At 44.0% G+C, this 21,965-nt stretch overlaps 1 protein-coding gene across 1 annotated transcript in view; it reads right to left on the reverse strand.

The window, feature by feature from the left end:
* LOC106604464 (ecto-NOX disulfide-thiol exchanger 2-like) overlaps positions 1–21,965 on the reverse strand; it is a 225,390-nt gene that overhangs the window by 20,480 nt on the left and 182,945 nt on the right. Inside the window, exons 12-13 of the mRNA XM_014199103.2 lie at positions 21,470–21,578; positions 370–455 (exon numbers count right to left, since the gene is read on the reverse strand). Coding sequence (XP_014054578.2) covers positions 370–455; positions 21,470–21,578 — 195 coding nt within the window. The remainder of the gene's footprint in view (positions 1–369; positions 456–21,469; positions 21,579–21,965) is intronic.

Below are 21,965 nucleotides of genomic sequence, written 5' to 3' on the forward strand. Positions count from 1 at the left end.
TTGGAATTTCTGTGCATCCTTGACAATCGCTAATCAATATCCGAGAACCTGCACATCATCTTCGCTCTATTGTGGCACCAATGCGAGGGGTTATGGCAGGGGAAATGGTGTTGCAATAGTCTAGTGTGTGGTGCGGGAATAATGACAAGCGAACCTGGGGAGCTTTGTGTTCACATTGCCCTAAAAAAGGGAAATGGACCACGGAATTCAAGTGAACCACCTCTCAAGATGGTCTCAGTTCAGTTCACTTTGGGGGCTCTTTTGAGGGTGCCAGAACGGTGTGTGTTGGATCAGGGTGCCAGGATAGCTCCTGCTGCTCATCTCAGGTGTGTGTGTGTGTGTGTGTGTGTGTGTGTGTGCCAGCAGTACCTTGGTGTCCAGCTGCTGTAGGTAAGAGAAGATGTATTCGATGCTGGCTCCAAATGGGTGGACATGGAGGAACGTAGAGATGATCCCTGAGGAAGGACAGAGACATCAATACAGCTGTCAATCAAACTGGAATACCATATTAACATGTAGTTTAATTCTCTATAACTACAACCCTACAATCATATGTACAAACATCTCAATTCAGTCTGAGTGTTGATTTACCCATCTATCCAAAATGAAAGCCAGCGAGAATATGCCATCCAATAGACATAAGAGTATCAAACTGTATTCTATTAACCTATAGCTAACATACAGCTAACCTACAGCTGACCTACAGCTAACCTAGCGCGTCATCTTCTATGCTCGGATAGGGCACATATGCTCGGAAACGCTTACCCGTGACATACAGTGCATTCGGAATGTATTCAGGCCCCTTCACTTTCTCTACATTTTGTTACGTTACAGCCTTATTCTACAATGGATTAAATAAAACATTTTCCTCATCAATCTACACACAATACCCCATAATGACAAAGTGAATACAGGTTTTTAGAAAAGTTAGCAAATGTAAAAAAATAAATAAATGAAATACCATAAATATTCAGAGCCTTTGCTATGAGACTCGAAATTGAGCTCAGGTGCATCCTGTTTCCATTGATCATCCTTGAGATGTTTCTACAACTTGATTGGAGTCCACCTGTGGTAAATTCAATTGATTGGACATTATTTGAAAAGGCACACATCTGTCTATATAATATCCCACAGTTGACAGTGCATGTCAGAGCAAAAACCAAGCCATGAGGTCTAAGGAATTGTCTGTATAGCTCCGAGACAGGATTGTGTCAAGGCAAAGATCTGGGGAAGGGTACCAAAAACTTTCTGCAGCATTGAAGGCTGTGGCCTCCATCATTGTTAAATGGAAGTTTGGAACCACCAATACTCTTCTTAAAGCTGGCTGCTCGGCCAAACTGAGCAATCGGGGGAGAAGGGCCTTGGTCAGGGAGGTGACCAAGAACCCGATGGTCACTCTGACTGTCAGTGTTCACCAGGAAACAGAAGGGTCGAAGTCAGACGCAGGAGACTCAAGTCCGTGAACACACTAAAAATATGTATTAAATATCCACACGTTGCCCAGAAAACAGGTAAGGCAGGGCAAGGCAAAACAAATGCCCAAAACAAACAGCCCGCACACAACTTAGGGACGCAGCCCAAAACATGCTGCACTGAAACCCACAGGCAGAGGGAAAAAACCCCTGTACCTCAAACACGTAACAACTGACAACAAACAATCATGCACACAGCACAAACTACACAGAACGACTAAATATCCTCCCCCACTAATGAACTAATAAGAAACAGGTGCCAACTAAACAAGACCTATCTAACAGAAAATTTTAAAAAAGGATCGGTGGCCGCTAGTAGGCCGGCAACGACGACCGCCGAGCGCCGCCCGGGCGAGGATGGGCGCCACCTTCCGTCGATGTTGTGACACTGACAGAGCTCCAGCCTTCCTCTGTGGAGATGGGAGAACCTTCCAGGAGGACAAGCATCTCTGCAACCATCTCTGCAGCACTCCACTAGACCTTTATGGTAGAGTGGCCAGTTGGAAGCCACTGCTCAGTAAAAGGCACATGGCAGCCCGCTTGGAGTTTGCCAAAAGGCAGCTGAAGGACTCTCAGACCATGAGAAACCAGATTGTCTGGTTCAATGAACACAAGATTTAACTCTTTGGCCTGAATGCCAAACGTCTGAAGGAAACCTCGCACCATCCCTACAGTGACGCCTCACAAATCCTCAAATGGCCGCTTCATTAAATAGTACCTGCAAAACACCAGTCTCAACATCAGCATTGAATGGTAGTGTATATAAATGTAACATTATTAGTATATTTTTTAAAATATATATTAGCAAACATTTCTAAAAACCTGCTTTTGCTTTGGCATTATGAGGTATTGTGTGTAGATTGATGAGGAAAAAACTAACGTAATAATGCTGTAGTGATAAAATGTGGAAAAAGTCAAGGGATTTCAATACTTTCCGAATGCACTGTATTTAGTGATGCATCGCCTAGAAGCCACTGATGCAGACCTTTGGAACATCTACATTTTAAAAAGTAGAATAAATATAGCCTACACCGTCACAATAAATCTATAATTTATTATACACAGGTCTAAAGAAACATGAAGAAAATGTAGTCTATTTCAGAAGAACAGAATAGCATACTCTGAGTTGTCCTTATGTTAGGCCCTGATATGGCTATGCCATATGGCTGTGAGCTACAATAGCTCATTTAGCAGAAAAGATATGCCAAGAATTTTGTGGAATTATTTTGTATTATTTTATAGTATGAAGGTTGAACATAGCTGAATAAAATAGAAAGGATATTTTCTCCAAGTGATTTCCAAGGAAGTGCACGCATGCGGATATTCTGTGTTGAGTGGTTAACAAAGAAACAGGTTATATATACAACTTTAGTTGTGACACGAACACTGGGCTATATGTTTAGATTTTTTATACATTTTAAGGCTAAATGATGCGACTAAAGAGAATTTGAAAAAATTCGTATGAAAGGCACGAGCTCTGATTTGTTTCTTGTGCAGGCTGCACACACTTCATCAGTCTCTCATTCACAATTTGACAAGCACTTGATAATATTCTCACCAGGCCTTGAATTTCTCGGTGACATCCCCCTTGTGTGGCCATAATGCCCCTTAAAGAAATCCATTCATTTTGCTGCCAAATTGGCCATTGTGCCCTTGGGATGAATATAATAATTATATAATAATAATAATGAATAATTATAATTCCCATCTCAGCTAAGACAGACAGACACATGGGGGATGCAACTGCGTGCGTCCCTCTTATCGAATTTCGAGGTGCATATTGAAGATGTTATGCTACGTGACCAAAAGTATGCTCGTCGAACATCTCATTCCAAAATCATGGGAATTAATATGGGGTTGGTCTCCCCTTTGCTGCTATAATAGCCTCCACTCTTCTGGGAAGGCTTTCCACTAGATGTTACATCATTCCTGCGGGGACTTGCTTCCATTCAGCCATAAGAGCATTACTGAGGTCAGGCACTGATGTTGGGCGATTAGGTCCAGCTCGCAGTCGGCATTCTAATTCATCCCAAAAGTGTTTGATGGGGTTGAGGTCAGGGCTGCATTTCTGTATGGACCTAGCTTTGAGGACATGGGCATTGTCATGCTGATACAGGAAAGGGCCTTCCCCAAACTGTTGCCACAAAGTTGGAAACACTGAATTGTCTAGAATGTCATTGTATGCTTTAGCATTAAGATTTCCCTTCACTGGAAATAATGGGCCTAGCCCGAACCATGAGAAACAGTCCCAGACCATTATACCTCCTACACCAAACTTTACGGTTGGCACTATGCATTGGGGCAAGTAGTGTTGTCCTGGCATCTGCCAAACCCAGATTCGTCCGTCGGACTGTCAAATGGTGAAGTGTGATTCATCACTCCAGAGAATGCATTTTCACTGTTCCAGAGTCCAATGGCAGCATGCTTTACATCACTCCAGCCGACACTTGGCATTATGCATGGTAATCTTAGGCTTGTGTGCAGCTGCTCAGCCATGGAAACCCATTTCATGGAGCTCCCGACGAACAGTTGTTGTGCTGACATTGCTTCCAGAGGCAGTTTGGAACTTGGTAGTGAGTGTTGCAACCGAGGACAGACGCTTTTTACGAGCTTCAGCACTCGGTGGTCCCGTTCTGTGAGCTTGTGTGGCCTAACACTTCACGGCTGAGTCAATGTTGCTCTTAGACGTTTCCATTTCACAATAACAGCATTTACAGTTGACCGGGGCAGATCTAGCAGGGCAGAAATTTGACGAACTGATTTGTTGGAAAGGTGGTATCTTATGACGGTGCCACATTGAAAGTCATTGAGCTCTTCAGTAAGGCCATTCTACTGTCAATGTTTGTCTATGGAGATTACATGGCAGTGTGCTCGATTTTATCCACCTGTCAGTAATGGGTGGGGCTGAAATGCCGGTTCCACTAATTTGAAGGGGTGTCCAGATACTTTTGCATATATAGTATAGAAGAACTGTCCACATTTAGCCTACTTTCGGTCAGCCAACAAGATGAGTAGGCCTAATGAACAGCAAAAGCACTAACCTATGTCAATCTGCTATCGCCCATAGTACAAAAGTTGACCTATTCTATTGATCAACTTATAACAAGAAATAAATATTCCAAAACATAGTTTACAACAGTTGTGGGATGCGATAGATCCCAAATTAATACCACCACTTGCATCAAAAAAACTTTTAAAAGCAATGTTCATTAATTGTTTATGGTTCATCGAATAGGCATGGGAAACAGTGTTTAAACTCTTTACAATGAAGATCTGTGAAGTTATTTGTATTTTTACAAATTATCTTTGAAAGACAGGGTCCTGAAAAAGGCACATTTATTTTTTTGCTGAGTTTATATAATTCACAAGTGATAGGCTAATATTATCACCCATCAGACTATTCTTAATTTGAAAGAGAAGCAAAAGTTTCATTCATAAAATAAAGAAAACTCTACACTGATGCAAGCCTCCGATGTTAGATAACCATTCGTGTTTCTGTCCAGCAGCTTAACCACGTGCTAAATATGTTAATACAATAAGAAAACACCACAACAGAGAATTGTCACTTGGCACAGTGTTACAGGACACCTTCAGCTAAACAATCAGCTATGAAGTGTGCAGCAAAGAGAGTCTCTTTTTTATGGCCAATTAATTTTCTTTGATTTCACGTAAATAAAATCAAATTTGTCACATACACATGGTTAGCAGGTGTTAATGCAAGTGTAGCGAAATGCTTGTGCTTCTAGTTCCGGCCATGCAGTAATATCTAACAAGTAATCTACCAATTCCACAACAACTACCTTGTACACACAAGTGTAAAATAATGAATACGAATATGTACATAGAAATATATAAATGAGTGATGGCCGTACGGCGTAGGCAAGATGTAATAGATGGTACGGAGTACAGTGTATACATATGAGATGTGTATTGTAGGGTATGAAAACATATAAAGCGGCATTGTTTAAGGTGGCTAGTGATACATTACATCAGGATGGCATAGAGTACAGTATATACATATGAGATGAGTAATGTTGGTTATGAAACCATTATATAAATTGGCATTGTTTAAAGTGGCTAGTGATACATCTAATACATCAAGATGGCAAGATGCAGTAGATGGTATAGCGTACAGTATATACATATGAGATGAATAATGTAGGTTATGTAAACATTATCTAATATAAATAATATAAAGTGGCAAGTGATAAATTGATTACATCAATTTTCCCATTATTAAAGTGGCTTGAGTTGAGTCAGTATGTTGGCAGCAGCCACTCAATGATGGCTGTTTAACAGTCTGATGGCCTTGAGATAGAAGCTGTTTTTCAGTCTCTCGGTTCCAGCTTTGATGCACCTGTACTGACCTCGCCTTCTGGATGTTAGCGGGGTGACCAGGCAGTGGCTCGGGTGGTTGCTGTCCGTGATGATTTTTGTTGGCCTTCCTGTGACATCGGGTGGTGTAGGTGTCCTGGAGGGCAGGTAGTTTGCACCCGGTGATGCGTTGTGCAGACCTCACTACCCTCTGGAGAGTTATGGGCGTTTATGGGCGGAGCAGCTGCCGTACAAGGCGGTGATACAGCCCGACAGGATGCTCTCAATTGTGCATCTGTAAAAGTTTGAGTGTTTTTGGTGACAAGCCGAATTTCTTCCTCCTCCTGAGGTTGAAGAGGTGCTGCTGCACCTTCTTCACCACGCTGTCTGTGTGGGTGGACCATTTCAGTTTGTCCGTGATGTGTATGCCAAGGAACTTAAAACTCTCCACCCTCTCCACTACTGTCCCGTCAATGTAGATAGGGGGCTGCTCCCTCTGCTGTTTCCTGAAGTCCACAATCATCTCTTTTGTTTTGTTGACATTGAGTGTGAGGTTATTTTCCTGACACCACACTCCGAGGTCACTCACCTCCTCCCTGTAGGCCGTCTCATCGTTGTTGGTAATCAAGCCTACCACTGTAGTGTCGTCTGCAAACTTGATGATTGAGTTGGATGCGTGCATGGCCACGCAGTCGTGGGTGAACAGGGAGTACAGGAGAGGGCTGAGAACGCACCCTTGTGGGGACCCAGTGTTGAGGATCAGCGGGGTAGAGATGTTGTTACCTACCCTCACCACCTGGGGGCGGCCCGTCAGGAAGTCCAGGACCCAGTTGCACAGGGCGGGGTCGAGACCCAGGGTCTCGAGCTTAATGACGAGTTTGGAGGGTACTATGGTGTTAACCTGTTGGGGCTAGGGGGCAGTATTTGCACGGCTGGATAAAAAAATGTACCCGATTTAATCTGGTTACTAATCCTACCCAGTAACTAGAATATGCATATACTTATTATATATGGATAGAAAACACTCTAAAGTTTCTAAAACTGTTTGAATGGTGTCTGTGAGTATAACAGAACTCATTTGGCAGGCAAAACCCTGAGACATTTTCTGACAGGAAGTGGATACCTGATGTGTTGTATTACCTTTAAACCTATGCCATTGAAAAACACAGGGGCTGAGGAATATTTTGGCACTTCCTATTGCTTCCACTAGATGTCACCAGCCTTTACAAAGTGTTTTGAGTCTTCTGGAGGGAGATCTGACCGAACAAGAGCCATGGAACGATGATGGCCCATTAGACACCTGGCGCGCGAGTTCATGTTGGGTACCCTCGTTCCAATACGTTATAAAAGAGAATGCATTCGTCCACCTTGAATATTATTCATGTTCTGGTTAAAAAAGGCCCTAATGATTTATGCTATACAACGTTTGACATGTTTGAACGAACGTAAATATATTTTTTCCCCTCGTTCATGAAGTGAAGTCCGGCGGGCTTAGATCATGTGCTAACAAGACGGAGATTTTTGGACATAAATGATGAGCTTTTTTTAACAAAACTACATTCGTTATGGACCTGTGATACCTGGAAGTGACATCTGATGAAGAGAATCAAAGGTAATGGATTATTTACATAGTATTTTCGATTTTAGATCTCCCCAACATGACGACAATGTCTGTATCGCAACGCGTATTTTTCTGGGCGCAGTGCTCAGATTATTGCAAAGTGTGATTTCCCAGTAAGGTTATTTTTAAATCTGGCAAGTTGATTGCGTTCAAGAGATGTAAATCTATAATTCTTTAAATGACAATATAATATTTTACCAATGTTTTCTAATTTTAATTATTTAATTTGTGGCGCTGACTTGATTGCCGGTTATTGGAGGGAAACGATTTCCTCAACATCAATGCCATAGTAAAACGCTGTTTTTGGATATAAATATGAACTTGATAGAACTAAAAATGCATGCATTGTCTAACATAATGTCCTAGGAGTGTCATCTGATGGAGATTGTAAAAGGTTAGTGCATCATTTTAGCTGGTTTTATGGTTTTGGTGACCCTGTCTTTGAATTGACAAAACATTACACACAACTCTTGTAAATGTACTGTCCTAACATACTCTAAATTTATGCTTTCGCCGTAAAACCTTTTTGAAATCGTAAAACGTGGTTAGATTAAGGAGATGTTTATCTTTCAAAGGGTGTAAAATAGTTATATGTTTGAAAAATTTGAATTTTGACATTTATTTGGATTAAAATTTGCCGCTCTTGAAATGCACCTGCTGTTGATGGAGTGCACCACGGGTGGGACGCTTGCGTCCCACCTAGCCCATAGAGGTTAAATGCTGAGCTGTAATCGATGAACAGCATTCTTACATAGGTATTCCTCTTGTCCAGATGGGTTAGGGCAGTGTGCAGTGTGATGGCGATTGCGTCGTCTGTGGACCTATTGGGTCGGTAAGCAAATTGGAGTGGGTCTAGGGTGTCAGGTAGGGTGGAGGTGAAATGATCCTTGACTAGTCTCTCAAAGCACTTCATGATGACGGAAGTGAGTGCTACAGGGCGGTAGTCATTTAGCTCAGTTACATTAGCTTTCTTGGGAACAGGAACAATGGTGGCCCTCTTGAAGCATGTGGGGACAGCAGACTGGGATAAGGTTTGATTGAATATGTCTGTAAACATACCAGCCAGCTTTTCTGCGCATGCCGTGAGGATGCGGCCGGGGATGCCGTCTGGGCCTGCAGCCTTGCAAGGGTTAACACGTTTAAATGTTTTACTCACGTTGGCTGCAGTGAAGGAGAGCCTGCAGGTTTTGGTAGCGGGCCGTGTTAGTGGCACTGTATTGTCCTCAAAGCGAGCAAAAAAGTGTTTTAGTCTGTCTGGGAGCAAGGCATCGTGATCCGCGATGGGGCTGATTTTTCTTTTGTAGTCCGTGATTGACTGTAGACCCTGCCACATACCTCTCGTGTCTGAGCCATTGAATTGCGACTCCACTTTGTCTCTCTACTGACGCTTAGCTTGTTTGATTGCCTTGCGGAGGGAATAGCTACACTGTTTGTATTCGGTCATGTTTCCGGTCACTTTGCCCTGATTAAAAGCAGTGGTTCGCGCATTCAGTTTTTCGCGAATGCTGCCATCAATCCACGGTTTCTGGTTGGGGAATGTTTTAATAGACGCTGTTGGTTCGACATCACCGATGCACTTGTTAATGAACTCGCACACCAAGTCAGCGTATTCGTCAATGTTGTTGTTCGCAGCAATGCAGAACATATCCCAGTACATGTGATCAAAGCAAGCTTGAAGTGTGGAATCAGCTTGGTTGGACCAGCGTTGAACAGACCTGAGGGCGGGAGCTTCCTGTTTTAGTTTCTGTCTATAGGCTGGGAGCAACAAAATGGAGTCGTGGTCAGCTTTTCCAAAGGGAGGGCGGGGGAGGGCCTTATATGCGTCGCGGAAGTTAGAATAACAGTGGTCTAGGGTTTTGCCCACCCTGGTAGCACAACCGATATGCTGCTAGAATTTGGGGAGCCTTGTTTTCAGATTAGCCTTGTTAAAATCCCCGGCTACAATAAATGCAGCCTCAGGATATGTGGTTTCCAGTTTACATAGAGTCCAATGAAGTTCTTTCAGGGCCGTCGATGTGTCTTCTTGGGGGGGATATACATGACTGTGATTATAATTGAAGAGAATTCTCTTGGTAGATAATGCGGTTGGCATTTGATTGTGAGGAATTCTAAGTCAGGTGAACAAAATGACTTGAGTTCCTGTATGTTGTTATGATCACACCACGTCTCGTTAATCATAAGGCATACACCCCCACCCTTCTTCTTACCAGAGAGATGCTTGTTTCTGTAGGCGCGATGCGTGAAGAAACCAGGTGGCTGTACCGACTCAGATAGCATGTCTCGAGTGAGCCATGTTTCTGTGAAACAAAGAACATTACAGTCTCGGATGTATCTCTGGAATGCTACCCTTGCTCGGATTTCGTCTACCTTGTTGTCAAGAGACTGGACATTGGCGAGTAGTATGCTCGGGAGCAGTGCACGATGTGACCGTCTATGGAGCCTGACCAGAAGACTGCTCCATCTGCCCCTTCTTCTACGGCATCGTTGTTTTTGGTCGCCTGCTGGGATCCGATCCATTGTCCTGGGTGGTGGGCCAAACAGAGGATCCGCTTCGGGAAAGTTGTATTTCTGGTCGTAATGTTGGCGAGTTGACATTGCTCTTATATCCAATAGTTCCTCCCGACTGTATGTAGTAAAACCTAAGATTACCTGGCATAACAATGTAAGAAATAACACATAAAAAAGCAAAATACTGCATAGTTCCCTAGGAAAGCGAAGCGAGGCGGCCATCTTTGTCGGCGCCGGAAGTTAAAAAATGTTTTTATAGCGTCCGAGAATAGCCGACATTTCGCTACAGTTAACCTACAGCTAACCTATTGCTAATACAGTGAAATGCTTACTTACGAGCCCCTAACCAACAATGCAGTTAAAAAAAATATGAATAAGAAACAAAAGTAACAAGTAATTAAAGAGCAGAAGTAAAATTACAATAGAAGACAATATACAGGGGGGTACCTGTACAGAGTCAATGTGCGGGTGCACCGGTTAGTTGAGGTAATTGAGGTAATATGTACATGTAGGTATAGTTTCTAAAGTGACTATGCATGGATGATAACAACAGAGAGTAGCAGCGATGTAAAAGAGAGGAGTGTGGGGAGCAATGCAAATAGTCTGGGTAGCCATTTTATTAGATGTTCAGGAGTCTTATGGCTTGGGGGTAGAAGCTGTTTAGAAGCCTCTTGGACCTAGACTTAGCACTCCGGTACCGTTTGCCATTCGGTAGCAGAGAGAACAGTCTATGACTAGGGTGGTTGTAGTCTGAATTTTTTGGGGCCTTCCTCTGACATCACCTGGTATATAGAGGTCCTGGATGGCAGGAAGCTTGGCCCCAGTGATGTACTGCGCCGTATGCACTACCCTCTGTAGTGCCTTGCGGTTGGAGGCCGAGCAGTTGCCATACCAGGCAGTGATGCAACCAGTCAGGATGCTTTCGATGGTGCAGCTGTAGTACATTTTGAGGATCTGAGGACCCATGCCAAATCTTTTCAGTCTCCTGGGGGGGAATAGGTGTTGTTGTGCACTCTTCACGATTGTCTTGGTGTACTTGGACCATGTTAGTTTTTTGGTGATGTGGACACCAAGGAACTTGAAGCTCTCAACAAGCTCCACTGCAGCCCCGTCGATGTTAATGGGGGCGTGCTCAGTCCTCTTTTTCCTGTAGTCCGCAATCATCTGCTTTGTCTTGATCACGTTGAGGGAGAAGTTGTTGTCCTGGCACCACACGGCCAGGTCTCTGACCTCCTCCCTATAGGCTGTCTCGTCGTTGTTGGTGATCAGGCCTACCTCTGTTGTGTCATCTGCAAACTTAATGATGGTGTTGGAGTCGTGACTGGCCATGCAGTCATGAGTGAACAGGGAGTACAGGAGGGGACTGAGCCCGCACCCCTGAGGGGCCACTGTGATGAGGATCAGCGTGGCGGATGTGTTGTTACCTACCCTTGCCACCTGTGAGGCCCGTCAGGAAGTCCAGGATCCAGTTGCAGATGGAGGTCTTTAGTCCCAGGGCCCTTAGCTTGTGGATGAGCTTTGAGGGCACTATGGTGTTGAACCCTGAGCTGTAGTCAATAAATAGAATTCTCACATAGGTGTTCCTTTTGTCCAGGTGGGAAAGGGCAGTGTGGAGTGCAGTAGAGATTGCATCATCTGTGGATCTGTTGGGGCGCTATGCAAATTGGAGTGGGTCTAGGGTTTCTGGGATAATGATGTTGATGTGAGCCATGACCAGCCTTTCAAAGCACTTCATGGCTACAGACGTGAATGCTACGGGTCAGTAGTCATTTAGGCAGGTTACCTTAGTGTTCCTGGGCACAGGGACTATGGTGGTCTGCTTAAAACATGGTTGGTATTACAGACTCAGAAAGGGAGAGGTTGAAAATGTCAGTGAAGACACTTGCCAGTTGGTCAGCGCATGCTCGCAGTACATGTCCTTGTAATCTGTCTGGCCCTGCAGCCTTGTGAATGTTGACCTGTTTAAAGGTCTTACTCACATCGGCTGCGGAGAGCGGGATCTTCAAGAACAGCTGGTGCTCTCATTCATGTTTCAGTGTTGCTTGCCTCGAAGCGAGCGTAGAAGTAGTTTAGCTCGTCTGGTAGGCTCTTGTCACTGGGCAGCTCTTGGCTGTGCTTCCCTTTGTAGTCTGTATTGGTTTGCAAGCCCTGCCACATCTGACAAGCATCAGAGCCGGTGTAGTACAATTCGATCTTAGTCCTGTATTGATGCATTGCCTGTTTGATGGTTCGTCGAAGGGCATAGCAGGATTTCTTATAAGCTTCTGGGTTAGAGTCCCGCTCCTTGAAAGCTGAAGCTCTAGCCTTTAGATCAGTGGGGATGTTGCCTGTAATCCATGGCTTCTGGTTGGGGTATGTACGGTCACTGGGGGGATGACGTCATTGATGCACTTATTGATGAAGCCAATGACCGATGTGGTGTACTCCTTAATGCCATCGGAGAAATCCCGGAACATATTCCACTCTGTGCTAGCAAAACAGTCCTGTAGCTTTGCATCTGCTTCATCTGACCATGTTTTTATTGATCGAGTCACTGATGCTTCCTGCTTTAATTTTAGCTTGTAAGCAGGAATCAGGAGGATAGAATTATAGTCAGATTTGCCAAATGGAGAGCGAGAGAGAGCGTCTCTGTGTGTGGAGTAAAGGTGATCCAGAGTTTTTTTTCCCTCTGGTTGCACATACAACATGCTTATAGAAATTTGGTAAGACGGATTTAAGTTTCCCTACATTCAAGTCCCCGGCCACTAGGAGCGCCGCCTCTGGGTGAGCGTTTTCCTGTTTGCTTATGGCGGAATACAGCTCATTGAGTTTGGTCTTAGTGCCAGCATCAGTCTGTGGTGGTTTGTCGACAGCTACAAAAAATACAGATGAAAACTCTCTAGATAGATAGTGTCATCTACAGCTTATCATGAGATACTCTACCTTAGGCGAGCAAAAACTTGAGACTTCCTTAAATATTGCGCACCAGCTGTTATTTCCAAAAATACATTGTCCTCCCGTCACGACTTCTGCCGAAGTCGATGCTCCTCTTTGTTCAGGTGGTGCTCGGCGATCAACGTCACCGGTCTTCTAGCCGCCATTGATCAGTTTTTCATTTTCCATTGGTTTTGTCTGGTCTCCTTACACACCTGTTTCTTATCCCAGTAATTACATGTTGTGTATTTAACCCTCTGTTTCTCCTCATATCCTTGTTGGTGATCGTTTGTTATGTTATGTACGTGTTGATTATGTATCGGTGTGCGACGGGTTATTGTTTACCCGGATTATTGAGTACGTTGGTTTTGGAGTTAGTTTTTTTGAATAAATACTCAATTTTTAACCACTTTGGTTTCTCCTGCGCCTGACTTCCCTGCCACCTACATACACGGATTATGACACCGCCGCCCCTTGTCTTAACCTGTTGGGTCTAGGGGGCAGCATTTGCACGTCTGGATAAAAAAAAAATTACCCGATTTAATCTGGTTACTAATCCTACCCAGTAACTAGAATATGCATATACTTATTATATATGGATAGAAAACACTCTAAAGTTTCTAAAACTGTTTGAATGGTGTCTGTGAGTATAACAGAACTCATTTGGCAGGCAAAACCCTGAGACATTTTCTGACAGGAAGTGGATACCTGATGTGTTGTATTGACTTTAAACCTATCCCATTGAAAAACACAGGGGCTTAGGAATATTTTGGCACTTCCTATTGCTTCCACTAGATGTCACCAGCCTTTACAAAGTGTTTTGAGTCTTCTGGAGGGAGATCTGACCGAACAAGAGCCATGGAACGATGATGTCCCATTAGACACCTGGCGCGCGAGTTCATGTTGGGTACCCTCGTTCCAATACGTTATAAAAGAGTATGCATTCGTCCACCTTGAATATTATTCATGTTCTGGTTAAAAAAGGCCCTAATGATTTATGCTATACAACGTTTGACATGTTTGAACGAACGGAAATATATTTTTTCCCCTCGTTCATGACGAGAAGTCCGGCTGGCTTACATCATGTGCTAACGAGACGGAGATTTTTGGACATAAATGATGAGCTTTTTTGAACAAAACTACATTCGTTATGGACCTGTGATACCTGGAAGTGACATCTGATGAAGAGAATCAAAGGTAATGGATTATTTACATAGTATTTTCGATTTTAGATCTCCCCAACATGACGTCTAGTCTGTATCGCAACGCGTATTTTTCTGGGCGCAGTGCTCAGATTATTGCAAAGTGTGATTTCCCAGTAAGGTTATTTTTAAATCTGGCAAGTTGATTGCGTTCAAGAGATGTAAATCTATAATTCTTTAAATGACAATATAATATTTTACCAATGTTTTCTAATTTTAATTATTTAATTTGTGGCGCTGACTTGATTGCCGGTTATTGGAGGGAAACGATTTCCTCAACATCAATGCCATAGTAAAACGCTGTTTTTGGATATAAATATGAACTTGATAGAACTAAAAATGCATGCATTGTCTAACATAATGTCCTAGGAGTGTCATCTGATGGAGATTGTAAAAGGTTAGTGCATCATTTTAGCTGGTTTTATGGTTTTGGTGACCCTGTCTTTGACTTGACAAAACATTACACACAACTCTTGTAAATGTACTGTCCTAACATACTCTAAATTTATGCTTTCGCCGTAAAACCTTTTTGAAATCGTAAAACGTGGTTAGATTAAGGAGATGTTTATCTTTCAAATGGTGTAAAATAGTTGTATTTTTGAAAAATTTGAATTTTGACATTTATTTGGATTCAAATTTGCCGCTCTTGAAATGCACCTGTGGTTGATGGAGTGCACCACGGGTGGCACGCTAGCGTCCCACCTAGCCCCAAGAGGTTAAAAGACACCGCTGTTCTATCCTGCTGATACAGCGTATAACCAGCCAGCTGTATATTGATAATGTCGTCGCTCAGCCATGACTCCGTGAAGCATAAGATGTTACAGTTTAGAAAGTCCCGTTTGTAGTTTAAGCTTCCGTGTAGGTCATTGCTTTTATTTTCCAAAGATAGCACATTTACTAGCAGAATGGACGGCAGTTGGGGTTTATTTGATCGCCTACGAATTCTCAGAAGGCAGCCTGCCCTCCGGACCCTTTTTCTCTGCCTTCTCTTCACGCAAATGAGGGGGATCTGGGCCTGTTCCCAGGAAAGCAGTATGTCATTCACGTCGAGCTCATCGGACTCATTAAAGGAAAAAAAGGATTCTGCCAGTTTGTGATGAGTAATCGCAGTTCAGATGTTCAGAAGTTATTTTCGGTCATAAGAGACGGTAGCAGCAACATTATATACAAAATAAGTAAATAAATAAGTTACAAACAACACAAAGAAACAAACAAAAAAACACAATTGGTTGGGAACACGTAAAACGTCAGCCTTCTACTCCGGCGACATCTTATCTTTGTGTTAATAAAGCCGCATACAAACATGGTCTCTTTTTTGTTTTCTTGAGTATGACAGCTCCAAAATGCAGGTGTTTCAACCTAGCTCAGTGCTTTCTGTGGTGGTGAGGCAAGCCAGAAGAAAACACGGAGCGTTGCTTGTGTTCTCTCATGGGGACAATACGTCACCTCAAAAACTTCTCGCCCTTTGGGTTCTGCCATAGAGTTACATTAGAAGTGCCCATCCAAGAAGGCTCAAGGTCATTGGCCACAGATACAATGACGTCAAATCACATTATATGTACAGCAGCTTTGATCCATGTCAACATCATACTTTCAAAATCTTAGCTATCAGTCATCATCATGAATCAAGTCGACAATATACTGGCAAATCCTTTTTAATCCTTGTCATATGAAGATAAATAATGAAGAGAAATTATAGATAAAGCGTATCGGTGCTCATCGGCCACTGGACGTAAACATTACACAACAAGTTGGAAATCGCAAAATCAACAATGAGTGGTTTGGAAGGAATCCGTGACAGTGGCTTTGTGGTCCCAAATCTGGGATTAATTAGGGGCTCTTTTCCAAGTTTAAAATGATAAACATTCAACATTGGCCATGCTGTCAATGAAGCATAATTTGTGCTGTGCTCAAATCAGCTGTTAACTCGGAACTGCGAAAACTTGACTTCAGTGAGTTCAAGACAACTGGGAAGTCAGGAATAAACAAGCTCCAACTGGAAAAATACGTTTTGAACGTTCATCCAACTCGGAATTGTAAATCCAGCCTCTTTTCTAGAGCTAGGACCTGAAGATCAATGACGTCAGCATGATTTGACCTTGTTTTTTTCCCGAGTTCACAGTTGTTTTGAAAGCACCATAAATCCAGAGAATATCCAGACTTTAATGACAGAATTTGCCCACGAAGGAGCGCCGCACCACCTTCCTGTTCAAGTGAGCACAGCACAACAAGGTGAGTCCAAAGTTGTATTGAATGCTGCTGCATAAATTATCTAATTTGCCAGGGAGATATGTATACTGTAGCTAAGAAAGTAATACTAAAGTGTATGTGTGTAGTAAGATGTTAGTAGTGCATGTGCCTCACCCTAATAATTTGGTCTATTTACCCCTCTTAATTTCACCTACTGTTCTGACTTGGTGGTGCACATGTAGCCTTTAACCTGTTTTAGAGAAACGTAATCATAGAATATTGTCAGAGCTTTCATTGTCTGCTTATATGATCCCTTTATTTATTCTACGGTTCTCACTTCGTGTACAGGGAGGAAACTGTAAGAATGGCCCATTTTCTGAATTCTATCGCTGTACATTTCAAAAGTACTTAACAAATAGTTATGTTGACTACATCCTTCCTAGCTCGCTCATTAATGTCTTAATCGAATTTACGGATCTGCCTCTTAGGCGCTTGTCGTCCCCTTATGCCATAGTTTGTACATCTCAATTGTCATTAGAAACCACATTTGTTTAAGCAGGTCAGCCATATCCGCTACAGTTGAAGTCGGAAGTTTACATACACCTTAGCCAAATACATTTGAACTCAGTTTTTCACAATTCCTGACATTTAATCTGAGTAAAAATTCCCTGTCTTGGGTCAGTTAGGATGACCACTTTATTGTAAGAATGTGAAATGCCAGAATAATAGCAGAGAATGATTTATTTCAGCTTTTATTTCTTTCATCACATTCCCAGTGGGTCAGAAGTTTACATACACTCAATTAGTATTTGGTAGCATTGCCTTTAAATTGTTTAACTTGGGTCAAACGTTTCGGGTAGCCTTCCTCAAGCTTCCCACAATAAGTTGGGTGAATGTTGGCCCAGTCCTCCTGATAGAGCTGGTGTAACTGAGTGAGGTTAATAGGCCTCCTTGCTCGCACACACTTTTTCAGTTCTGCCCACAAATTTTCTATAGGATTGAGGTCAAGGCTTTGTGATGGCCACTCCAATACCTTGACTTTGTTGTCCTTAAGCCATTTTGCCACAACTTTGGAAGTATGATGCCATCTATTTTGTGAAGTGCACCAGTTCCTCCTGCAGCAAAGCACTGTCACGTCCTGACCAGTAATAGGGGTTATTGGTTATTGTAGTTTGGTCAGGACGTGGCAGGGGGTATTTGTTTTATGTGGTTCGGGGTGTGTGTTTATGTAGAGGGGTGTTTGATTTATGTATTCCGGGGTTTTGGTCTATGTTCTATGTTAGTGTATTTCTATGTTCCGTCTAGTCATTCTATTTCTATGTTTAGGTAATGGGGATTGGGGCCTTCAATTGGAGGCAGCTGTTTATTGTTGCCTCTGACTGAAGGTCCTATAATTAGGAGTGTGTTTGTTGTGATTGCATAGCTGTGTTTAGCCTGTAATCCTGTTCGTTCGTTCGTTAATTGTTTTGTTTATTTAAGTGTTCACAATAAAAGTTAAGATGAGCACTCAACCCACTGCGCCTTGGTACAATAATTACTACGACGACCGTGACAGAACCTCCCACCACCAACGGACCAAGCAGCGGGGTAAGGAGCAAAAAATGAATTTTGTGGACTATAAGGAGTACTGGACTTGGGAAGACATCTTGGAGGGCAAATGATCCTACACATGGGAAGAGATCCAGGCTGGAAGGGATCGCCTTCCATGGAGACAGGTGGAAATAGCGAGGGAGGAACGGCGAAGGTGGAGTGAAGACCGGGACTATTATAGGGGAACACGGCTGGCAAGGAAGCCGGATAGGTTTCCCCAATAAAAAAATTTTTGGGGGGGCACACGGGTAGTTTGGCTAGGGCACGCAGTAGACCTGAGCCAACTATCCATGCTTATTATGGGGAACAGAGGATCAGAAGAGCACTGTACTATGCGGAAGTGCGCACGATCTCGCCTATGCGCACGAACAGTCCGGTGAGAATGATTCCAGCCCCTCGCAAGTGCCATGCTCGAGTGAGCACTCAGCCCGTAGGGGTTGTGTGCTCCAGACCTCCAGTAATGCTTCACGGCCCTGTGTATCCTGTTCCCACTCCTCGCACTAGCCCTGAGGTGCGTGTATCCAGTATGGCGTCTCCAAAGCCAGCAGCACGCACCAGGCTTCCAGTACATCAGCCCAGTCCAACTCGTCCTATTCCTGCTCCTCCCACTAGCGCTGAGGTGCGTGTCTCCAGTCTGATACCTCCAGTACCAGCACCACGCACCAGGCTTCCAGTGCGTCAGCCCAGTCCAGTACGTCCTGTTCCCGCTCCTCGCACTAGCCTTGAGGTGTGTGTCTCCAGTCTGATACCTCCAGTACCAGCACCAGGCTTCCAGTGCATCAGCCCAGTCCAGTACGTCCTGTTCCTGCTCCTCGCACTAGCCTTGGGGTGCGTGTCTCCAATCTGATACCTCCAGTAACAGCCCCACGCACCAGGCTTCCAGTGCGCCAGCCCAGTCCAACTTGTTCTGTTCCTGCTCCTCGCACTAGCCTTGGGGTGCGTGTCTCCAGTCTGGTACCTCCACTACCAGCCCCACGCATCAGGCTTTCAGTGCGCAGTCCCCGTCCAGAGCTTCCGACGACAGTACCCCGTCCAGAGCTTCCGACGACAGTACCCCGTCCAGAGCTTCCGACGACAGTACCCCGTCCAGAGCTTCCGACGACAGTACCCCGTCCAGAGCTTCCGACGACAGTACCCCGTCCAGAGCTTCCGACGACAGTACCCCGTCCAGAGCTTCCGACGACAGTGCCCCGTCTAGAGATGGCCCACAGTCTGGAACCAAGAGAGACGGCCCACAGTCCGGAGCCGACAGAGACGGCCCACAGTCCGGAGCCGACAGAGTCGCCCTTCAGTCCGAGGTCTCCAGAGTCGCCCTTCAGTCCGAGGTCTCCAGAGTCGCCCTTCAGTCCGAGGTCTCCAGAGTCGCCCTTCAGTCCGAGGTCTCCAGAGTCGCCCTTCAGTCCGAGGTCTCCAGAGTCGCCCTTCAGTCCGAGGTCTCCAGAGTCGCCCTTCAGTCCGAGGTCTCCAGAGTCGCCCTTTAGTCCGAGGTCTCCAGAGTCGCCCTTTAGTCCGAGGTCTCCAGAGTCGCCCTTCAGTCCGAGGTCTCCAGAGTCGCCCTTCAGTCCGAGGTCTCCAGAGACGAGCATCAGCCCGAGGTCTCCAGCGACGCGCATCAGCCCGAGGTCTTCAGCGATGCGCCATAGCCCAGAGACTTCGGGAGGGGTAAAATATATTAAGCATTTAGCGGGGGTGGACAGGTTAGGTTGGGGAGTAAGGCCGGAGCCTGAGCCACCTCCGTAGTAGGAGGTTGGGGGGGGGTGTAGCACAAGAACCGTCGGTGACGGTGGCCACCCTCCCTTCCCTCCCTTTAGTTAGGATTATTTTTTGGTTTTGGGGTTTTAGTTTTTTGTGTTTATTTTTTGTGTGAGGTGCTTCCGGGGTCTGCACCTTTGGGGGGGAGTACTGTCACGTCCTGACCAGTAAAGGGGTTATTTGTTATTATAGTTTGGTCAGGACGTGGCAGGGGTGTTCTATGTTTTGTATTTCTATGTTCTATTTTCTAGTTTTTCTATTTCTATGTCTAGTTTATTGTTTTGACCTTCAATTGGAGGCAGCTGTTCCTCATTGCCTCTAATTGAAGGTCCTATTTAGTAGGGGTGTTTTTCATGGGTTTTTTGTGGGTAGTTGTTCTTTGTATAGCCTAGTAGCCTTACAGGACTGTTTCGTCGTTGGTTTTGTATACGTGTTTATTTTTGTTTTCCTTCTTCAATAAAAAAGAAGATGAGTATACACATTCCCGCTGCATTTTGGTCCAATCCCTACGACACCCATGACAATCAGAATTCCATTCATTCCAATAAATGTTATACCCCTTGATCCTCAAGAATAGGATTGGGAAATATGGAAGTATAGATTAGACAAATTGTTTAACCTGAGCATAACCCCAAAACGAAGGCTTTATAAGCCAGCCCTACTCTGTGGTTTATGATTTTGTTGTCATGGAGAACTGATTGGGCTCACTGATTCGAGTTGAAAAATTAATTCTGTGCTAATAGAGTGGCATGCTTTGAGAACTACAGAAAAGTGCTATTTACATGTGAAATTAATGCCATATGCTGCATTTGCTATAGGCCTATTGTTTTGCTTTTTGTTGGTGACACTTTGATATCTTGATAATATGCAGCCGTTTAAAGGGAAAATCCACAGATGAAACAATAACAAAACAGTCGCCCCGCCTCTCTTTTGGTAAAAAACTGAGGGATGGAATCCACACTGTGCAGTTGTTGCAAGAGCTCATTTTTCACTGGCTGTACACTGGTTTCAAAAACAATGATTGATAGGCAGCTTAACTAAACATCTTGAATTAAACAATTATTGGGTTCAAATACACATTTAGATTTGTGAACAGCAATTCAGATATCCAGTCCTGGCAACATATTAGGTAGTACAGCAAACTACCTAGTATGCATGTGTGCAGAGACACACACATTGCCGTTTGGTATCATGGCTACAAGGCTACCCCTTAACTCCTCTCCCTCGTATCTCTGTAGCTTCCTGCTTTCATGAAGCCAAAGAAATCCAGAACCACTTGCCCCCAGCAAATACTGTAAAACCCAACAAGAAAGACTGATAAACAGAGCGAGAGAGAGAGAAGGAGTGAGCACAATCTTTGTATCTCCTCGTTGGTAGGCACTAGGCAGCCAGAAGGCTGAAACATTAGAGGTGCTGAAGGCCTCAGTCAACCAGCAAATTAAAACATGTGAACCCGCCCAGAGAATAATTAGATGGGAGGAGGAGGAGAACATGGGCACCAAGCAGGGATCTCCTTTTTAGGTAGCTTCACTTTCTCTAGTAATGTTCTATAGAGTATAGACCCAGATACTAATTAGCAAGGCCACTCTCTGAGTGGACAGGGCTGGGGGACTTTTCTCCTCTATACTAATGTTAGGTTTATATAATGTTATAGTGATGTTATAGCAATGTTATAGTGATTTTATAGAAATGTTATAGTGATGTTGTAGTAATGGTATAGTGATGTTATAGTAACGTTATACTAATGTTATAAGCCTAGTAACGTTATAGTTATGTTAGGTGAATGTACCCACTAGCTGGGCCTCTCAGAGTGGACTGGACTGGGGGGACCTACTCCTCTATAGTTAGGTTAACACAACATTGTTATAATGTTGAAGTAAGGTTATTGTCATTTTAGGTGAACTTACCAACTAGCAAGGCCTCTCTCTCAGAGTAAACAGGACTGGAGGGAATCTTCTCTGGGGGCAGACTCTCCTTCTCCTGACTGCAGGAAACCACTTCTAACGCTGTCGCCTCCTACAGGACGAGGAGAAAACACTGTTAGACTGGTTGATGAAAAAACACACACACACACACACACACACACACACACACACACACACACACACACACACACACACACACACACACACACACACACACACAGCCCTAGAAACATCATACAAGCAGTGGGAGAAGAGAGGAGGAGAGTCAAATAAGGCAAAGAGGAGAGAGAAAATACAGAGGGAGCCAAATGGAGGGAGGAAAGAGAGAGAGAAAGCTGGCAGTGTTAGCGATGCTAATGATGAAACTGTTGTTTACTGTGGGCTTCTGACAGGCTGGAGGAGGGAGGGTCGGGTATGTGTAAGAAATATAAATACAAATAATTTAGGGGGTATCAGCTTTAATATTGCAGATAGATTG

The sequence above is a fragment of the Salmo salar genome, chromosome ssa05, assembly GCF_905237065.1.
Source record: "Salmo salar chromosome ssa05, Ssal_v3.1, whole genome shotgun sequence".
NCBI classification, from domain to species: Eukaryota; Metazoa; Chordata; class Actinopteri; order Salmoniformes; family Salmonidae; genus Salmo; species Salmo salar.